Genomic DNA, 20,662 nt, shown 5'->3' on the forward strand with positions numbered 1-20,662 from the left:
TCCCTCTCCTAGTGCCTTCCACCCTTGACCCCCAGAGCAGCTTGGCCCAGGGAGAGGAGATGCTGCTTAGCTGATCCCACCCTGACCCAGAGGAAGCCTCTATTTATTTATTAGCTTTTGTTTACACCCTGGTATGACCCCTTCCTCCAGGGGTCTTGGGAGGGGGAGCCCAGGGCCTCTGTGACCCCTCCCTTCCTCCAATCCCCAGTTTGTATTTAGCTGCCAAATAAGATTCCCGCTGGCTCTCCTTTTACTCCGGGGGGGTCAGGGTGCTGTCCCCTCCCCTCTGTTTACATCTCCCCTCTACCCCGCTGTATCGCATATTGCTGAGTTTTCTATTTTTGCAAAATAAAGTGATGGAAACTCATGGGATGTTGCTCCCTGGAGGTATAGCAGGGTGGTGAGAGAGAACTCCTAATCTGCTGGACTTTGCGACTATCTTAGGGGTGCAAAAGAAATAGGATGAAGTATGCTGGATAGGACTGGTGAGGCGGGGGAGGGCTTTTACAGGGTCCACCCTGAGGCACAGGCCTCCCAAAACCCCCACTTGTGCTCTTACTTATCTCTATGGGCCTCACTTTATATATTTAAAAGTGCCTATTTGCCCTTCTCTGGTTCATTTGCATGGTTGTCTCTGGCCTCAGAAGAGAACCATAACCCCACCTTGAAGCTGCAGTGTTTCTGTTTGACACCAGCCCATCGGTGAGCTCTCCCACCCTCTGTGGCAGGCTGACACCCTATCACTCCCTCCACCCCTCTTGAGCCAACTTTTCCTCCATGACCTCCACTTACCGCACGGCCCCAGTTACCCTCTCTGCTGATAGCCCTTCCTCCCCCCATAGGCCTTACCTCTACAACACCTCTTTTTCAAAGGCTTTTGGCCTTTAGTCTGTCCTTCCTGTTACCCTCTTGCCTCTGTGACTCCCTTGTATCTCTCCTACTGTGCCCACTTCTTCCCAGGACAGTGCTTTGCCTACCTTGTTCCTGGCTTTCTCCACTGGTGACTTGTGCCTGTGGGAAAGGAGTTGAGGATGTGGGAAAGGGGGAGGAGAGAGGAGTGGAGGAAAAGCAGAAGAGGAAAGTGAAAGAAGACTTAAAGGAAACCACAGGGCCTGTGGGTAAGGAGGTTCATTGCCATGGTAACTCATGGTTATGGGGGAAGGGTAGAAGGTCTTGGCTGACCCATAGCTTGGTGCTAGCAGGAGCCCACCCAGAGAAGGAGCCCCTCTTCTCCAGTTGCCTCCTCCTGCCATGCTCCTAGGATCCACCTGACATTATGGAGCACCTGCTAGAAGATGGGCACTTGGCTATGTTTAGTGGCTACAGCAGGGATCCTAAGAGCCAGTCCCTGCTGCCAAGGGGTGCCTCTTCTGGTATGGAGTACAGCTCTTACGAACACAGACCTAATGTCCAGGTTCCTCTCAATGCTCCCTGTGTTCAAGTGTGGGCCTGTGACCAATCCTATTTATATTTTCTACAGCCCATTCTTACAGGCTTCATCCTGCTTGGCCTCCAGCTGCTGTTACTGTGTTCTGCTTCTTTGCTCTCCTCCCTCCACTCTTTCCCAGTCTCTACTACTGTCTTGGCTCCTCCGCCCTCCGTCGCATTCTCCAAGCCTGGCTCCGTGCCTCTCTCTCCAGCTTTCCAACTGTCTGAACCTTGCACTTCTCAAAGCCATTCCACCTGCCTCCATTGCTTTTTACTCCTAGTGATTCTTTTTTTTTTTAATTTTAAAAATACCATTATTAATTTTTATGTGGTGCTGAGGATTGAACCCAGTGCTTTACACATGTGAGACGAGCACTGTACCACTGAGCCACAACCCAGTTCCTACTCCTAGTAATTCTTTATCGTACACTTTTTATGTGCCATGTACTCTTGTAAGCAATTGATATGAATTATTTAATTCTCACCATGATCCTAGAGTCCCACTTGACAGATGAGAAAGCTGCCATAGGGAGGGTTAAGGAACTTAGCTAAGGGAATTTCTACGTACTAGTAAGGGAGAACAGGACAGTTTGGTTCCAGAGCCCATGGAGTTAAGCACACTAAGATACTGTGGTCCCTGGGTTTTCAAAATGATCAACAGTCTCTAACTTCCTCCTCTCTACAGTACTTACTTTCTGCCCCCATAGTCCTTTCCATTGTATTCCTTCCCATATGAGGAAGTGAAGAGATCATCAATTGTGGAGGAAGGCTGAGCAACCACTTACTAGTTGCCTGCTCTTGAGCAAAGTTCTTTACTTCTTGCCTCCAGGCCTCAATCTCTGCATCTGTAAGATTGGTGTGTGGGGTGGGGTAGGGGTACTAACACCTAGCTAATGAGGTTGCTGTGATCATTAACTCTAACTTGGTGGTCCAGCACCTGACAATAGATGAGCTTTCTTTTTCCAGATCTCTGCCTCATTCATGCTCTAGGCCCAGCCCTAACCCTGTCTGCTCCACCTTCTTCTAGATCAGCCATCCCTAAGACTCCCCCACCCCAGGGCGTGTCACTTCCTCCTCTGCAGCCTCCAGATCAGTACACAAAGGCTGCTGCTGCCACCAAAGGAAGGCTGCTCTGCACGCACCTGTGAGTACTTGGGCACAGCCCCCTCCCCATCTCCTCTCTTGATAAGCCCAGGCCCACCTGGTCCCAAATGCTTAGCAAGACAATTCTAACCTGGACACTCAGGGTTCTGTCTAGTCTTGAGAAAGCTGTGAATTCCTTTCTGCATTCCCTAAGAATCCCCTGCCCCTGTTCCCTCCTCTAGCATCACCACTCACCTCTTTCATCATTTTCCCAAGAGTTGGGCTAGATGGGGGTTGATGTATGAGTGCTGTTCCTGAATGTCTGCCATGTGCCAAAGGCTAGACCAGGGTAGCTTCTCCCCACATTTCCCCCAGCTGCCATCCCTGCTGCCTCATGCTTTGGCCCCAGCTCTGGCTTCTTCCTATTTGGCACCTTGGCCTCCAATTCCACACTCCTTGGAGATGGTGGCCCAGCAGTTCAGTTCTGTTCCCACCTCAAGACTCGCAGCAGGCAGCAGAGGGGGCTCTCCTTGACTTGGGGGGTGTGCATGGGTTGGGAAGAGGCTGTTTCTCAGCTGCTAAAGGGCATTCTCATTGAAACATTCAGTGTGGCCTGGTTCCCCAATATCGTACACTTTTTATGTGCCACGTACTCTTGTAAGAAATTGATATGAATTATTTAATTCTCACCATGATCCTAGAGTCCCACTTGACAGATGAGAAAGCTGCCATAGGGAGGGTTAAGGAACTTAGCTAAGGGAATTTCTACGTACTAGTAAGGGACAATTTCACCTCAAGGATTATGTTTTCTCCAAGAGGGGCAGGTTCTTTTATCTTTAAATCAAGTGTCAAACCACATGAAGCAAAGATAGTTTCTGAAAGTCTTTTTATTGTAAGGTATACAAGTCTTTTTATTGTAAGGTATCCTGCTTTGTAGCAGGATAAAGCAAAAATAAGAAAAGGAATATTGTGAAAAAGTAGGCAAAAGTAGTTATAAGAAAATGATGCCAACATAAACTACTAGTAATGAACTGAACACCATGCATCCATGGAAGAAACTGTCCAAACGATCCCAGAAACTGGTCCCCTCAAGGTGGTACTCATGCAGGCCTGAGATGCTGTCAAGCTGCTAACAATGAAATCAAAGAAAGGGCAGGGCCTATTCACTGTTCACTCTGGCAGGGCCTCCTGTGGCCCATGCTTTTTCAGAGCAAATCCATGCCAAGGGTAAAGTTACAGTGAGATATGTCTTAAATGGCAATCTGAAAGCATTGTTATTTATAGTTCCAGAGTTCCAGAAGGTGTATTAACTTAGCTTCTAGATGTCAATTTTTGGAGGAAAGGTCTTGGATGTCAACTATTTCCTTTGCAAATTGGCACACAGTTGTCAATATAGCTGTCAGTCAGGGTCGACTGTCAGTAGTCACTTCTTGTATTACAAGAGAAAACTCAAAATGGAGTGAGTGCAGTCAAAGCATAGTCAAAAGACCAATTTATAGGCTGGGTGGGGGTAGGTAGCTCAGTGGTAGAGTGCTGTCTAGCATTCATAAGGCCCTTTTATTTAGATTCAGAATCATAACACAGTAAAACACACATCAAACAGGGCAATGGGATGTGTATTAGAGTTAGAATCAAGTCCAGGAAAATGGGACAAGCATTTGCTCCCAGGGAGAGAAGGGAAGACTGAAGGAGATCCAAGGCAAAAGAGAAATGGGATTAGGTCAGACTTGCTGGGGCTACTAGGGAGAAGACAATTTGTGATGGTGCTACTCCCAGGGTAGGAGGGGAGGAAACAGCAAGACGAAGTGCCAAGAGGCCTGTCTCTGTCCCTGCTCTTCTTCCTATTCATTGTGTGACTTTAGCTTACCCTTCTGGGGTATAGTTTCCTTTTGCAAAATAAAGGGATTGATGTAGAAGAGTCTTCTATTAGAGTCTAAAAGGAAGTAAAACAACTATAAAGAAATAAAGAAAAGCCATAGAGAGATGTAATTGAATTTTTGAATAGGAAGAGCAAAGAGCATGGGTTCTCAAGGAGCAGAGAAGGGGGAACAATTGAGAGGAAAGGGAGGGGAGGGTGACCAGAGTCCAGGTTCCTATTTAAGAGAGATGAGTGGGCTTGAGGTCTCCTCTGGGTTTGCCGTATCCTGGGAACGAGTGTGGCAGTGAGGGCCCCACCTGTGAGATGAGTCAAAGCTGGGCTTTGTGCAGCAGCATCTTCAGCCTCTCTGACCACAGCACATGCAGTGAGCAGGGCTGAGGTTACACTGAGGCTGAGCCTGGGCTGGTCTCTCCCAGAGGGTGGAGGCTCTATCATATATTGCACCCACCTGAGGTTCTGGGGTGAGGAGGGGGATGGGGGTGTTCAAGGCCTCAGCACCCCATCCTTCCCCTACACTCCCTGCAGAGCATCTGGATCTGAATTGGCCCAGGCTAAGGAGGATGCACATGCTTCATGGCAAGGCATTAGGTGACCTTTCTCATATGCTGCTGAAAGCAATGTGAACTGGTCCAACCCCCAGGGAACTTATTTATACTTATCAATATTGGCAAGTACTCACCAATATAATACTGCAAATCATATTGAATTTGTATTGAACCTGTACATCCTCTTCTATTTTTTAAAAATAGTTTTTGGTTGTCAATGGACCTTTATTTTATTTACTTACATGTGGTGCTGAGAATCAAACCCAGTGCCTCACACATGCTAGGCAAGCGCTCTACCACTGAGCCACAACCCCAGCCCCCATCCTCTTCTATTGAACCTGTACATCCTCTTCCAGGGATTTATCCTACAGATTAACTTGCACAAATGTGAAATGATAAGTACATGATTTTTCCTTGCAGCATTGTTTGTAATAGTGAACAATTAGAAACTATTTAATTAATTAATTAATTTAGGACTGGAGATGTGGCCCAGGGGTAGAGAACTTGCCTAGCATGTGTGAGGCCCTGGGTTTCATTCTGGTTACCAAAAGAATAAATAATTAATTAATTTATGTGTGTGTGTTTGTGGTACTGGGGATGGAACCCAGGGCCTCACACATGCTAGGCAAGTACTCTACCACTGAACCACATCCCTGCCTCCAAAACAATTTCAATGTCTGTTGCTAGGGATTAATTAACTATGGTGTACCCAAGCAATGGAAATTTATATAGTGTAAAAAGAAATAGATTGATCATTTAACTATTTTAAATGTATAACTTGTGTAACCATCACCATTAATTTCAAAACTTTTTCACCACTCTCAGAAGAAACTGTGCTCAGTTAAGCAGTCACTCCCCATCCTGCCTCTCTTCTGACTCTGGTAACCACTAATCTACTTTCTGTCTCGATAGATTTTCCTCAATTACGTATTTCATTTAAAGAACTCATACAATAAGTGGTTTACTTAGCATAATATTTTCAAGATTCATTCATGTTGTACATGTCACATCCTTTTTGGCTTTTTTATAGCAAAATAATAGTCCATTATGTGGATATACCACCTTTTGGTTATCGATGCATTAATTGATGCACAATGTACAAATGAGTTTTTTCCTGCCTATTGTGAATAATGCTGCTGTGAATATCAATGTGCAAGTTTTTCTTTGCACATCCATTTTCAGTTCTTTCAGTTCTTTCACCTAGGAATGGAATTGACAGGTCATAGGGTAATTCTATGTTTAACTTGTTGAGGAATGAAACTGTTTTCCATTGTGGTTATGTTCGTTTACATTCTTACCAGTAATATACAAAGATCCAAATCCTTATCAACATGTTATTATTTTTTAAAATATTCTTAATTTTTGTATGAGGTAGTGGTCTAACTTCATTCTTCTTTATGTGAGTATCCAGTGATCCCAGCACCAGTTGTTGAAGGCTATTCTTTTCCCATTGAATAATTTGTAACCCTTGTCAAAAATCAATCGTTCATAGATGGGTGGGCTTATTTCTGGACTCTTGATTCTATTCTATTGGTTTATATATCTGTCTTTATGCCATAACCACACTGTCTTGATTAATGTAGCTTTAAAATAAGTTTTGAAATTGGGAAATGTGAGTCTTTTAGTTTGTTCTTCTTTTTCAAGATTGCTTTGGCTATTTGGGGTCCCATGAAATTCCATATGAATTTTAGGATTAGCATTCCCATTTCATGTGGGGGAAGAAAGGTATAATGGGATTTTAACTTTTTTAAAAAATTAGAACATTGTAGTTATACATAATAGTTGAATTTATTTTGGCAAAATCATACATGCAAGGACTTTGATTTAAATCCTCATTTCCCACATTTTCCCCGCCTCCTCCCTCACCATGGATTTAACTTTTTGATTTTTGAACATGGTAATGAATTGTCCATTTTTTTTTTTGAGATGGAACCCAGGGCTTCCTGAATGCTAATCATGTAATTGCTCTACAACTGACTTACACCCCCCAACACTTCAATTTTTTTTATATTTATTTTTTTAGTTTTAAGTGGACACAATATCTTTATTTTACATGTATGTGGTGCTGAAGATCAAACCCAGTGCCTCAAGCATGCTAAGTGAGCACTCTACCACTGAGCACAACCTAGCCCCAACCCTTCAATTTTTTAAATAGGTATTTTTTACTTCTTTTGGTAGTGGGGATTGAACTCAGGGGCACTCGACCACCGAGCCACATCCCCAGCCCTATTTTGTATTTTATTTAGAGACTGGGTCTCACTGAGTTGCTTAGTGCCTAGCCATTGCTGAGGCTGGCTTTGAACTCATGATCCTCCTGCTTCAGCCTCCCGAACTTCTGGGATTACAGGCGTGTGCCACTGTGTCTGGCTTAAATAGCTTTTTTTTTTTTTTTTAAGTTTTATCAGTTATTGATGGACCTTTATTTATTTATTTGTTTATATGTGGTGCTGAGAATCAACCCAGTGCCTCACACTTTAGGCAAGTGCTCTACCACTGAGCCCCAAACCCAGCCCCCATAGTTTTTTTTTTAAAACAGAAATTTGCCTAGTTTTCCTAGAGTTCATTCCAGGAATTTCCAGGAATCACCTTACAACCAGGCTTTTTCACCAGTCTAGATTCCCTTTGTGCAAATCACAGAAAAGAGAAAAAAAAATTTGCGTGTATGTGGTACTAGGGATCAAACTCAAGAGCCTCATACAAGTGCTTTACCATCAGGCAGGTGTTCTGCCATCAGGTGAGAGCTCTAACACTGGGGTGACACTCCCTGCTCCCTTCCCCCTTTTTATTGATACTGGAGACTGAACCCTGAAGCTCTTTACCAGTGAGCCACACCCCAGCCCTTTTTGGTTTTTAGTTATTTATTTTTGGTACTGGGGATTGAACCCAGGTGCACTTTACTACTGAACGAATTCTTAGCCCTTTTTATTTTTTGTTTTAAGACAGGATCTGGCTTAGTTGCTTAGGGCTTCACTAAGTTGCTGAAGCTGGCTTTGGACTTGGGATCCTCTTGTCTCATCTATCCAAGATGCTGGGATTATAGATGTGCACCACTGTGCCTGGCTAAAGAGAGAAAAATTTTTAATCAACACTTTACCTATTCTTCCTCTTTTATCCCAGACCTTCAGAAAGTTCTTGTGGTCTACTCATTCCTCTTGCTACTATGTCAACCAAGTGAAACTGCTCTCCCTCTCTCTCACCCTCCCTGATCTGTTCCAGCCTTCTTTCTTCTCATTCCCACTCACTAATCCTCTTCCCTAGATTTGAATTCAAAATTGTGGACTCTGCAAGTGCTATCAGATTATTTATTGAACTCTCTCACTTTACAGATGTGGAAACTGAGGCCCAGAGAGAAAGCCTGACGTGCCATACAGCCAGTGAGTGACCAAGACTAGTGTGCTTATTATTAGTTTTTATCTCCTCCATAGTTTGAAATCTTGGTGAAAAGACCTGGGTACAGTCCTCAGTGCCCCTAGGCGCATTCCCAGACTCTTTTGTGGGCCTGTTTGTCCCCCTCTGCCCACAAGAAGGACAGGTCTTGGGCTGGGGATGTGGCTCAAGCGGTAGCACGCTTGCCTGGCATGCATGCGGCCCGGGTTCGATACTCAGCACCACATACAAACAAAGATGTTGTGTCTGCCGAAAAAAACTAAAAACAAATACATAAATATCTTTTTTAAAAAAAAAAAAAAGAAGGACAGGTCTTCTCTGATGCCCCCACCCTAGCCTTGTATATACTTCTTCTTGCGATGTCTAAAGATACTGCTGAATCCACAGGGAAATATGAAACAATGAGGAGAGATGAAGAATTGGGATAGTTTTGAGAGTGGCGACCCACAAGCTAAGTTTAGAGGACTGACAGCTTGGGAGTCTTCACTGAGGACCCATGTCTCCCACTTTACATCCAATACAGGCCATGGTGGTTTTGTCGATGGCTCTTGTTTTCCTACTGGCCCTGGGCAGAGGTGAAAGTGAAGTGGACATCAAGAGCCCATTCCCAAGGGAAGCCACAAAATTGGGGGATCCTGACCTGTCTCTGCCAGGGTCTTGCCAGCCAGCCCCCTCCTGCAAGAAGTGCATCTTCTCACACCCTAGCTGTGCATGGTGCAAGCAACTGGTAAAGATAGGCCGGTGGCCTTTGAACCATGTGTATTGTATGTACAGGTTGGATATATGTGTGTGATTGTGTGGGCACATGTGTGATTTTACTGGCTATACCCTGAAGTCTCATGTGTGACTGAGTTTATGCACATAGAACTTCTGTGTGAGACGGTGTGAGTGTACATCTACATGCATGTGCATTTTCTGTGCACAATTATGTCTGAATATGTTTATTTGTGTTTATTTAGAGAGGACTTGTGACCATGCATTCAAGAAGATGTGCTTGTGGGACTTCATCTTGTATATAGGTAGAAGGGCCTGCTGTGCACACACACATATAAGAAAGCATATTGCCAATTTGGCTGACATAACAAAATACCATAGACTTGGTGACTTAAGCAACAGGAATTTATTTCTTATATTTTGGGAGACTGGGAAGTTCAGAATCAAAAGGCTGGTTGATTTGGTTCTCATTCAAGGGCACTCTTCCTGGTTTGCAGAGAGACCACCTTCTTGTTATATCCTCACCTGACTTGGTGGAAAGAGAGAGGAAATGGGTTCTCTGGTGTCTCTTTTATAAAGGCACTAATTCCACTATGAGGATACCGCCCTCATGACCTCACCTAAACCTAACTACCTCCCAGAGGCCAGGTCTGCAAATACAATTGCATTGAGGGTGAGGGCTTCAACACAGAAATGTGGGGGAAGAGTTCAGTCCATAGCAGAAAATCTGGGCCTGAGTTTCTGAATCTGAGTCTGGGTGGGATTTATTATGTTCTGGGATGTGTGGCAGGGCAAGAGGATGGGAAGACTTCCAAAAGGTTTTGAGGTGGGTGAGGGGGACAGAGTGGACAGGAAGGCTTGAGCTTCCTAAGTGGCCAAGGAGGATGCTGGGGAGTAAGTATGTGTTCCTTGCTGGTCAAACAAGTCTGTTCTTTGGGGGATTTTTGGTCCTGTGATTAAACCCAGGGGTACTTTATTGCTGAGCTGCATCCCCAGTCCTTTTTATTTCTTATTTTGAAACAGGGTCACACTACGTTGCCGAGGCTGGCCTTAAACTTGCAATCTTTCTGCCTCAGCCTCCTGAGTCACTGGGATTACAGGCATCTGCCAATGGGCCCAGAGGACAAAGCTGTTCTTTAGAATTCCCATTTTGATCTAATCATGCAGGGATATTGAACTAGATGGTCCTTTTTGTATGATAGCAAAGTCCCTGAGATCTCAACAGGAATTTAAAGAGGTGGGGGACTCACAGGAAAGCACTGAGGGTGACCCCAGGTGGGGGTAGGAGCAGAACTGTCTCTCAGAGGAAGATGGAGAGTTAGATCAGTGTAGGCCCTAGGTAAAAGATGAAGGAAAATCATGGGAGTTAGCTACAGATGTGGAGGGCCCAGGCGAAAGGCACATGAGTATGGGAGGACAGAAAGAGTAGACATAGAGTCAGACAGAGTCTGTGGGAGGCAGAGGCAGAGGTGCCAGGCTGTGGCTGTGGAGATGGGGCCCTTGGGACAGCAGGGTCTGTGTCTGCCTCCTCCAACCCCCAGGCCTGGCACCCCTGACAGCTGAGAAGCCGCCCTAACCATTTCCTTCCCCTGCGGCTGCCCAGCTGGTGCAGGGGTACCAGATACACTGGAGGAAGGATATCTCTTCTTCCGTGCCTATCCTCCTCCTTCCCCAAACTGTGGGTCTTAGCCTGACCCCCTTCCCATTTTGATCTAAGCGTGCAGGGACATTGAACTAGGAGGTCCTTTTTTGTATGGTAGCAAAGTCCCTGGGATCTCAACAGGAAGTCTGTGGCTGGGGGGGGGGGGTGGAGGGTTGGTTACTGGGGGAAGGGGGAGTCCAGATAAGGGGAGGGGAGGGAGAACTGCTATAGGAAGTGGGTCTGACAAAGAAGAAAGGGCCACAGTTCAAGGGTAACTGTGGAGGGTCTGAGGAGGGGAGGGCTCATGGAGTTGACAGAGCAGAGTGGACGAGTGACTAGAGGCGATCGGGTTTGTAGGGTAGTTCTGGGAGAGGGGCTCAAAGGCCGTAGATTCAGGGTCCCCAAAGCCTTCCTTGTGGCACAGAACTTCACCGCCTCGGGTGAGGCTGAGTCGCGACGCTGTGCTCGGCGAGAGGAGCTGCTGGCTCGGGGCTGCCCGCCGGAGGAGCTGGAGGAGCCCCGTGGCCGGCAGGAGGTGCTACAGGACAAGCCGCTCAGCCAGGGCAACCGCGGCGAGGGGGCCACCCAGCTGGCGCCGCAGCGGGTCCGGGTCGTGCTGCGGCCGGGTGAGTCCGGGCGGCGCGGCCGAGGCACCTATCTGGGCTGGGGTTCGAGTGCGTTCGGCTGACCCGCCCCCCTTCTTCTCCTGCCCAGGAGAGCCCCAGCGACTTCGGGTCCGCTTCCTCCGGGCCGCGGGTTATCCGGTGGACCTGTACTATCTCATGGATTTGAGCTACTCGATGAAGGACGACCTGGAACTCGTGCGCCAACTCGGGCACGCCCTGCTGGTCCGGCTGCAGGAGGTCACCCATTCGGTCCGCATAGGTGAGCCAGTGGCCGGCCCCCACCCTGCCAGCCCTTGCCTTTGCGTCCAGCTTCAACTACCACTTTAGTCTCTACCAAAGTCCTGGATTCAGAAGGGCCATCACCTGCCCTCTTCAAGTGTTTAACAGACCTAGCCAGGCCACAGGATCCTGACATCTGTACTGAGACACCTATCTTCTAGGTCAGAGCTGGAGGGGACTTAAGGTTGACTTCTCACTAGAACCCCTCACTTCACAGGAGGGCTGACCGAATCCCAGAGTCTGGAGACTGTTCAGACAGCTGCCCTGGATTTACCAACCCAGTCACTGTTCTGATGTCACTGTCTCAGACCAGTAACTCTTGGATAAGGCTTAGATGTCACTGTTTCAGCTCCACATTCTTTGCTCAAGAGCCCCTCTGCTTCCTGCGCTTCTACACCCTCCATCCTGACCTTCCTCAGCCTTCAGGAAGACTCAGTCTGCCCCTGTTGTGTCCCCCTCTTAGTTTCCTGTGCTTCCCTGAGGTAATGGTCCCACCCCTTTACCCTTGCCAGGGTGAAGTCCTCCCTCCTAGGAGCACCGGCCCATCATGTCTTCTAGGACCATCCCTTCTTTTTCGCTCCCTTCTGAGTTCTCAGCAGTGACCTCTTCCAGTGACTCCCAGTGACGCTCCCTCAGCCTTTGTGTTTACTGCCTCCCAGGTTTCGGCTCCTTTGTGGACAAAACAGTGCTTCCCTTTGTGAGCACTGTGCCCTCCAAGCTGCGCCACCCCTGCCCCAGCCGAATGGAGCGCTGCCAGCCACCTTTCAGTTTTCACCATGTGCTGTCCCTGACAGGGGATGCTCAAGCCTTTGAGCGGGAGGTGGGGAGACAGAATGTGTCTGGCAACCTGGACTCACCTGAAGGTGGCTTTGATGCCATTCTTCAGGCTGCCCTCTGCCAGGTGAGAAAGTGGGACCAGGTCTGAGTCTTGAAGGACTGCTTGGGCCAGGCCGCCTTCTGTGGTTGGTTTTTGTTGTTATGGTATTGGGGGTGGAACTCAGAGCCTTGCTAGTTCTAGGCAAGCACTCTACCACTGAACCACACCCCCCAATATACCCCAATGGTTGTGTAGTGCACAACTTAAGGGGGTACCATTTATTTTATTTTATTTTTTTGAGAGAGAGAGAGAATTTTAATGTTTTATTTTTTAGTTTTCGGCGGACACAACATCTTTGTATGTGGTGCTGAGGATAGAACCCGGGCCGCACGCATGCCAGGCGAGCGTGCTACCGCTTGAACCACATCCCCAGTCCCGTCAGGGGGTGCCATTTATATTGTCATTGTAGTTTGCTTATTTATATTTGCAGAACTGGGGGTTGAACCCAGAGATGCTCTACTGCTGAACTACATCTCCAGCTCTTTTTATTTTGTTTTTTGAGACAGGATCTTGCTAAATTGCTGAGGCTGGCCTTGAACTTGTGATCCTCCTGCCTCAGCCTCCCAAGTAGCTGGGATTACAGGCATGTGCCACCATTTCTGGCTGTATATTTATTTTTACAATAACCTAGTAAAATTACTTGGTAAAATATCTTGAGGAAGAGGCACATTTTTTTCTAATTCACAGGAAGGCCTCCACTAGCAGTAGCCCTGTTTGGGGAGCTGGGATGAAGGGAGAAGCAGGGAACTGGAGGCAGGAAGGTGGACATCAGATGCAGAGGGAGGCAGGCCATATCCTTGGCTCACAGGACTGGTTAGGGTGGCTGAGGGCCATACCCAGGTGCATAGCCCCCTCCCTCCCACATCCTAGGAGCAGATTGGCTGGAGAAATGTGTCCCGGCTCTTGGTGTTCACTTCAGATGACACATTTCACACAGCTGGGGATGGAAAGTTGGGTGGAATTTTCATGCCCAGTGATGGACACTGCCACTTGGACAGCAATGGCCTCTACAGTCGCAGCCCAGAATTTGTGAGTACCCTCTGACCTCTCTATCTGAGCCACAACTCCTCTCCTTCCAGGTACCTTCATCGCCACCCCACCTCACATTCTTCTTTGCTGGTGACCATCCTATAGATACCCTGCGGTCTTTCCCAGCAGGGAATTCCTCCTCTCCAGCCCAACTGTTCAGATAGGAAACCTGTGCCCTTTACTCCTTCCTTCCTTCCTGCCTTGCCAAGCCTCCAAGCTCCTTTAGTTGGTGGCACCCTAGGTCCTGGATTCCTTGGGATGAGGGTACCTAGCATGTTTTGTGGGAGACCTGTGGTGCTCACCTTGTCCCTACTTCCTGTCCCAGGACTACCCTTCTGTGGGTCAGGTAGCTCAGGCCCTTTCTGCAGCAAACATACAGCCCATCTTTGCTGTCACCAGTGCGACACTGCCCATCTACCAGGTGAGAGTTTTCTGAATGCAGACCACCCATCCCTACCCTAATCTTTTTCAATTCCCCCAAAGACCCATTCTCTGTTCCCCATATGCCTCCTTTCAGACCTCTAGGAGCCCATTTTCTTAAAGCTGTGTCCAACCATTTTCTTCAAATCCTCCTAACTCAGGAGCTGAGTCAGCTGATTCCCAAGTCTGCAGTGGGCGAACTGAGTGAGGACTCCAGCAATGTGGTGCAGCTCATCATGGATGCTTATGATGTGAGCACCAGGGTGGGAGGGAGAATGTCGAGGGTGGGCACAAGGGAAAGATGGAAAGGAGTTCTCAAGGTGCAGTGGCAGAACTAAGTGGCCATGCTCATTTTTTAGTTCTAACATTCTATAGCTCTTATCTACAGTTTACACATGGCTCTCATTGTCACTCACTCTCACATTCACAAATCTTTTTTGATATTTATTTTTTAGTTGTAGTTGGACACAATACCTTTATTTTATTTATTCATTTTATGTGGTGCTGAGGATCAAACCCAGGGCTTCGCATGTGCTAGGCAAGTGCTCTACCACTGAGCCACAACCCCAGCCCACATTCACAAATCTTAAGTGTCTGAAATGGCCTTGAGATCCCGTCCCAAGCTCCCGAAAAGCTGAGCCCTACTTTGGGCAAGGAAGGACAGTCACATTCCCTGAACTTTTATTTCATGCCAAGTCTGTCCTAGTGCACATACTGTTCGCCACCTAGTTTAACCCCACCTGCTTTCTGCTATTTTACAGATGAGGAAACAGAGGCTAAGTGCCTTGCCCAAGTTCACATGGATAACAATGAAAGGGCTATACATACAGAATGTAAGATGAGAGCCTGTGTTCACTGTTTATAAACAATTCAGACAGCTGGATGTGGTAGTGCACATCTGTAATCCAAGCTACAGGAGAGACTGAAGCAGAAGGATCACAAGTTAAACCCCAGCCTCAGCAACTTAATGAAACCCCTTCTCAGAAATAAAAAGGGCTGGGGCTGTAGTGATAAAATACTCCTAGGTTCAATCCATAGCACTAATAAATAAATTTAAAAAACAAAATTAAAAAATAAACAATTTGGAACCAGACTTTTTGGTCTGGGGTTGTAGCTCAGTGATAGAGCGTTTGCCTAGCACATGGGTTTGATTCTTAGCACCACATAAAAAAATAAACAAATAATGTTATTGTGTCCATCTACAACTAAAAATATTTTTAAAAAGAATCATAAACTTTTGCAGGTAGAAGGAACCATTGAAAGATATTTTTAAAATTTATTTTTAGTTGTAGATGGACACAATACCTTTATTTTATTTATTTATTTTTATGTAGTGCTGGGGATTGAACCCAGTGCCTCACACATGCTAAGCACACGCTCTACCACTGAGCCATAACTCCAGGCCCCACTGAAAGTCTTAAGTGTCTTTTCAGCTTAGGTTGTAGCTCTACATCTAAATTGTCAGCCTCTTGATGAAAGGGACTATGTCTTAAACCATGGTGAGAAAATTTTTGAGATAGTGTCAGATTTCTCAGGACAAACTCAATCTCACATGCACACTGGTTATGTGTCCTGCTTTGAAGTTTGACAAACAGGGTCACTGCATGTTCATGGCACTTGGCCAGCCCCTGTGGTTGCCATACTGTGGTAGGGACCTCTGGATCCTGGATAGTTTACTTAGGGTTCTCATAGCTCCTTCCTCCAGAAAGGTCTCCTTTTGGGGCAGAAGGGAAGGAGCCCCAGGTGGCAGAGGGCAGGGTTCTGATACAACTAGGTATTGCCAGAGAGGGCAGAGGCTGGGATTCCTGCCTTCATCTGGTTGCTCGCTTCCTCTCTTCCCATAGAGCCTGTCATCCACTGTGACCCTGGAACACTTTTCACTCCCTCCTGGGGTCAATATCTCTTATGAATCCCAGTGTGGAGGTTCTGAGAAGAGTGAAGTTGAGGCTGGGGACCGTGGACAGTGCAACCACGTCCGAATTAACCAGATGGTAAGAGCCAGCCAGGACAGGCAAAACCAAGGTAGTCTTCCACCTGTCCTTTCTGAGGGGGGTTCATTGAGTGGCTTCCCCAAGTGAGTTTCTAGGAGATAGTGTTAGCATGATCCCGTCCTTTAATTTATTTTTTTAAATTTTTTTTTAAAGAGAGAGTTTTTTTAGAGGGAGAGAGAGAATTTTTAATATTTATTTTTTAGTTATAACATCGTTGTTTGTATGTGGTGCTGAGGATCGAACCAGGGCCGCACGCATGCCAGACGAGCGCGCTACAGCTTGAGCCACATCCCCAGCCCCCCGTCCTTTAATTTACTAAGGAATCGAGTCCTGCATGATTGGTGGGCTTGGGGTGTGTGTGTACACACATGCATGTGTGTATAACAGTCTGGTTCCTGCCTGCCCTGTCCTCAGGTGAATTTCTGGGTTACCCTCCAAGCTAATAACTGCCTCCCAGAGCCCCAGTTCCTGAGGCTCCGAGCACTTGGCTTCTCTGAGGAGCTGACTGTGGAGCTGCACACGCTGTGTGACTGTAACTGCAGTGATACCCAGCCCCAGGCTCCCCACTGCAGCGATGGCCAGGGAGACCTTCAGTGTGGAATATGCAGGTGAGTCTCTTGGTCCCTTTACCCATCTGGTTCCTACAAGTGACCACTCCTCGTGTTCCTCTTTGCTTCCTACTCTCCCACTGGGATCTCCTGAACGTCCCAAAGCTCCACTGAATGCCATGCGTCTGTGCTTTCTCCCCTCAACAGAACCCCTCCATTCTTCCCTCCTTCCATGCTTGGTGCTCCACTGTACCCTGGTATCTCTCTCCAACTTTTAAGGACTTGGGTTTAGAGGATCCTAGGAAAAAAGTCAGGAATGGTCCAACTCTCCCTTCTTGACTTCTCCTTCCAGCTGTGCCTCTGGCCGCCTGGGTCGACTCTGTGAGTGTTCTGAGGCTGAGCTGTCCTCTCCGGATCTGGAATCTGGGTGCCGGGCCCCCAATGGGACAGGACCCCTATGCAGTGGAAAGGGTCGGTGCCAATGTGGACGATGCAGCTGTAGTGGACAGAGTTCTGGGCGTCTGTGCGAGTGTGATGATGCCAGCTGTGAGCGACATGAGGGCATCCTTTGTGGAGGTACCTGGAGATTTTGGCAGAGGGTGGGGTCAGAGGGGCCCTCCCAAGAGCACTTAGACTCTGGGAGTCTTATGGCACAGAAGGCAAGTGCCAAATATTCTGATGTATGAATTGGAGGATGTGTCAGGCACACTTGAGAGGAATTGAGTGCATGTGGTGGTGTGTGATAACCAGTTGTGTGCGAGGATAGTTATCACCCTGTGCATGGCTCTACCCCAGGCTTTGGCCGCTGCCAATGTGGAGTATGTCACTGTCATGCCAATCGCACGGGCAGAGCATGTGAGTGCAGTGGGGACATGGACAGTTGTGTCAGTCCTGAGGGAGAGCTCTGCAGTGGGCATGGACACTGCAAATGCAATCGCTGCCAGTGCTTGGACGGCTACTATGGTGCTCTGTGTGACCAGTGCCCAGGCTGCAAGACACCGTGTGAGAGATACAGGTGAGGCTTCAGGTCTTGCATCCTGAGAACAGGGACACAGTGTTGCCTGCTCTTCCTGCGCGGGGTGTAGGTGAGAGCTGGTAAGTAACAAGTGCTCAGCTGCTAACTTATTGGTATCCACAGGGACTGTGCAGAGTGTGGGGCCTTTGGGACAGGCCCCCTGGCTGCCAACTGCAGCATGGCTTGTGCCCATGCCAACGTGACTCTGGCTTTGACCCCTATCTTGGATGATGGCTGGTGCAAAGAAAGGACACTAGACAACCAGCTGTTCTTCTTCCTGGTGGAGGATGAAGCTGGAGGCAAAGTGACGCTTAGAGTGAAACCCCAAGAGAGTAAGTGGGTAGAGAGGCCATGGACATGCTAAATAGATCTGGAAATTTGATGTGCAGGGTCTCAGAGCTGGGCATGTGATGTGATAATAATGGGAAACCAGGCTGGATTTGATGCAGAGCTGTAAATAAATATAGTGCAAAGGCAGAAAAAAGTGATAAGTCTAAGGTCTCAGGCAAAGAGGATAAACTTGGACACTTCTGGATTCCTTTTGCTTTCAGTGACAGAGTTTGGGAGGCAGGACTCATTGTGGGCAACTGCTGATCTGTCCCTGTGCCTTATCCCTCAGAAGTCTATATTGTTTCTTTCCTCACAGAGGGAGCAGACCAGACTCAGACCATTGTGCTGGGCTGTGTAGGGGGAATCGTGGCAGTGGGACTGGGGCTGGTCCTGGCTTATCGGCTTTCAGTGGAAATCTATGACCGTCGGGAATATAGTCGCTTTGAGAAGGAGCGGCAGCAACTCAACTGGAAGGAGGTGAGGAGACAGCCTCTTATTCCACTGGCTGGGTCCCTTTCTTGCTGTCGGCTTCTCCAACACACAACCAGCCCTCAATTCTCATCTAGGAGCATCCTCTTCAGACTTAACCAATCCCTCTGCTGTCTTCCTTCGCTCCTATGATCTTGCGCTAGTTCTAGGTTGGGCTCTTAGGACTAGGTAAATGGGAAGAGGAATCCTAAGATTTTCCCCTAATAATTTGCAACCTTTTCCCACAGGACAACAATCCTCTCTACAAAAGTGCCATCACAACTACTATCAATCCCCGCTTCGAAGGGGCTGATGGTCCCATTCTCTGAGGGGGAAGGAGTCTCACCCAGGGCTCTTGTCTCTGGGATGACAGTAGGAATTGGGGAAGGGGATAGCTATCAGGCAGCAATCTAAGGAACTAATCTGCTGGTGAGGAGTGGTCGCCACCCAACTTCATTTTCAGAGTGATACTCAGAGGGCTGCTCCTACTGCTGTGACTTTGTTTTCCACCTCAAAAAAAGCAACCATACCCAACCTAAGTATACAATAAAGTCTTACCTCAGACTGTAACTGTCACTTTGCTTCAGCCCACCAAGGCCAAAATAGGCTGTTCAGCCCAAGCCCACAAAAGCTAAAGTCCATTTCTCCTCTGGCCACTTGAGGGCAGGAAGTAGCTTGGAAACAATTGGCTCCACCTCCCTGGGCCAGAGGGGCCTGGATTCTCAGGTAACTGATGATCACAAATAAGGAAACAATCACACTGACACTGCTTCTACTGGTGTCTGACCTTCTGTCCAGCTGTCAGAACACATGCAGTTTTTGCTTCTACTCTTTGCTTCTCTGCAGGAAAAAAAGGTTTCCCCAAAAGACAGTCTTCCCAAAGAGGAGATGAAATGTAGAAAAGCCCCACTATTTTTATTTAAATATCCGAAATATATCACGAAGGAACATACACTGCACTTTAATGGTAAAAAGATACAAGTTTATAACATCTTATAAAAACTACCATTTAAAAGTGATCTTGTTCATTTGATAGTCCCCACCCCCATAGCAAAATAAGTATATTAAAAAAAAAAAGGTGGAGAGGAAGGATAGGAGGGGGATTGTTGAAGATAAAAGCCCTAGGGCCACAGTAGAGGCAAAGAGCATCTGGGAAGAGGGCTAAAAGCTGTGTTGGGACTCCACTCCTTTAACCCTCCAATGTCAAGCTGTGGGGCACAATCAGTAGCTAAGTGATGAAAAGAGGCTGCTGGGGTTGGACAGAAAAGAAGAGAAGGGCAGGGTTGATATGGCCTGGTGCAGGAGCTTACCCAGGAACTGGCACTACTCTTTCCTAGGCCCTCCAACTCCATATCCTGGTCTCTGAGAGCCTGCCCTATCTCCATTTCCCCTCACTCCAAACACACCTGAGGCATCTTTCCAGTGCTTAGCCCCAACCCTGCAGAGGAGGGGTGGGGTATTGGGCCCAGGAGCCTTTGCAGCAGTCCCAATTCTATGGATTCCCTGGGGTAGAAGCAGGGCTCCTGTGCCTGTGGGTGCTCACTCCTTTCATCCCTTTGCTCATCTCTTCACACATCAATTGCCCCACATCAGCATGTGAACTGGACTAATCACCATTCCCAACCCTCAGCAGGAATGGTTCTGGTATGGCCATCTGCACTGCTCAGAAATTCTCTTACTTCCACCACCAAGGCAGGTGGCCAGATCTGAGGTGTGTCAAGGGACATTCTGACTAGCACAAGCATTTGAACATAAAGAAGCACACATCACTCATGTGATTCTCTCTACATTTCTAACAGATCAGCTCCAAGTGGCAGGGAGAGAGTTCCCACTTTCAAAAGGACAGCTTTCTCAAGGTATCTTCCTTCCCAGAGTTAAATTCAATACAAAAATCCCGGCCACAGCAAAGCCCTGTAATAGGTAGGGGGCTGGCCCTTTCCTTGCAGGGACCACGGCAAGGGTCTGAGGACCAAGATTTAGGTCAAATGGGAGTGTCAGCATAAAGCTAGGGCAACACATGGTGGGAAACATCTCTCCCCAAAACCTCAGATGCTGTCCTCCAAAAGCTAAGGGGTGCCAGGTCTTTTTTTTTTTCCCCCTGAAATACCCCTACCTCAGGGAAATGGAGGACCCCTGTCCCCAACCCTCTTGAAGATTGCTGCCATTGTTTATTCCCTACAAGAATTTTCTGGGCAATGAAACCATACTTTCTGAAAGTTTCATCCTAGATCCCCACCAACAGCTTGGTGCTCTAGTTCACCTTGTTTTCAATGATTACACCTGACAGCGCCCTACCTCCAAAGGTCAATGCAGGCCACATGGAGTCAAATCCCAGAACCTTCCATAAGGATCCTTTTGTTAGCATAAGGAGAGTTTTGTTTGTTTTTATTTCACCTTAGAA

At 47.5% G+C, this 20,662-nt stretch overlaps 1 protein-coding gene across 1 annotated transcript; it reads left to right on the top strand.

The window, feature by feature from the left end:
- Positions 1 to 618: 618 nt before the first annotated feature.
- Itgb7 (integrin subunit beta 7) lies at positions 619 to 18,793 on the top strand. Its single transcript, XM_026398789.2, has 17 exons — positions 619 to 702; positions 2,456 to 2,572; positions 8,262 to 8,309; positions 8,846 to 9,049; positions 11,103 to 11,304; positions 11,393 to 11,563; positions 12,243 to 12,484; positions 13,331 to 13,489; positions 13,815 to 13,910; positions 14,071 to 14,160; positions 15,754 to 15,900; positions 16,315 to 16,508; positions 16,801 to 17,024; positions 17,244 to 17,463; positions 17,587 to 17,795; positions 18,110 to 18,270; positions 18,510 to 18,793. Exons 4-17 carry the CDS (start codon positions 8,849 to 8,851, stop codon positions 18,588 to 18,590), a joined length of 2,397 nt encoding a protein of 798 aa, XP_026254574.1. The 5' UTR covers positions 619 to 702; positions 2,456 to 2,572; positions 8,262 to 8,309; positions 8,846 to 8,848; the 3' UTR covers positions 18,591 to 18,793.
- Positions 18,794 to 20,662: the final 1,869 nt, after the last annotated feature.

This window comes from Urocitellus parryii, chromosome 5, assembly GCF_045843805.1.
Source record: "Urocitellus parryii isolate mUroPar1 chromosome 5, mUroPar1.hap1, whole genome shotgun sequence".
NCBI lineage: Eukaryota > Metazoa > Chordata > Mammalia > Rodentia > Sciuridae > Urocitellus > Urocitellus parryii.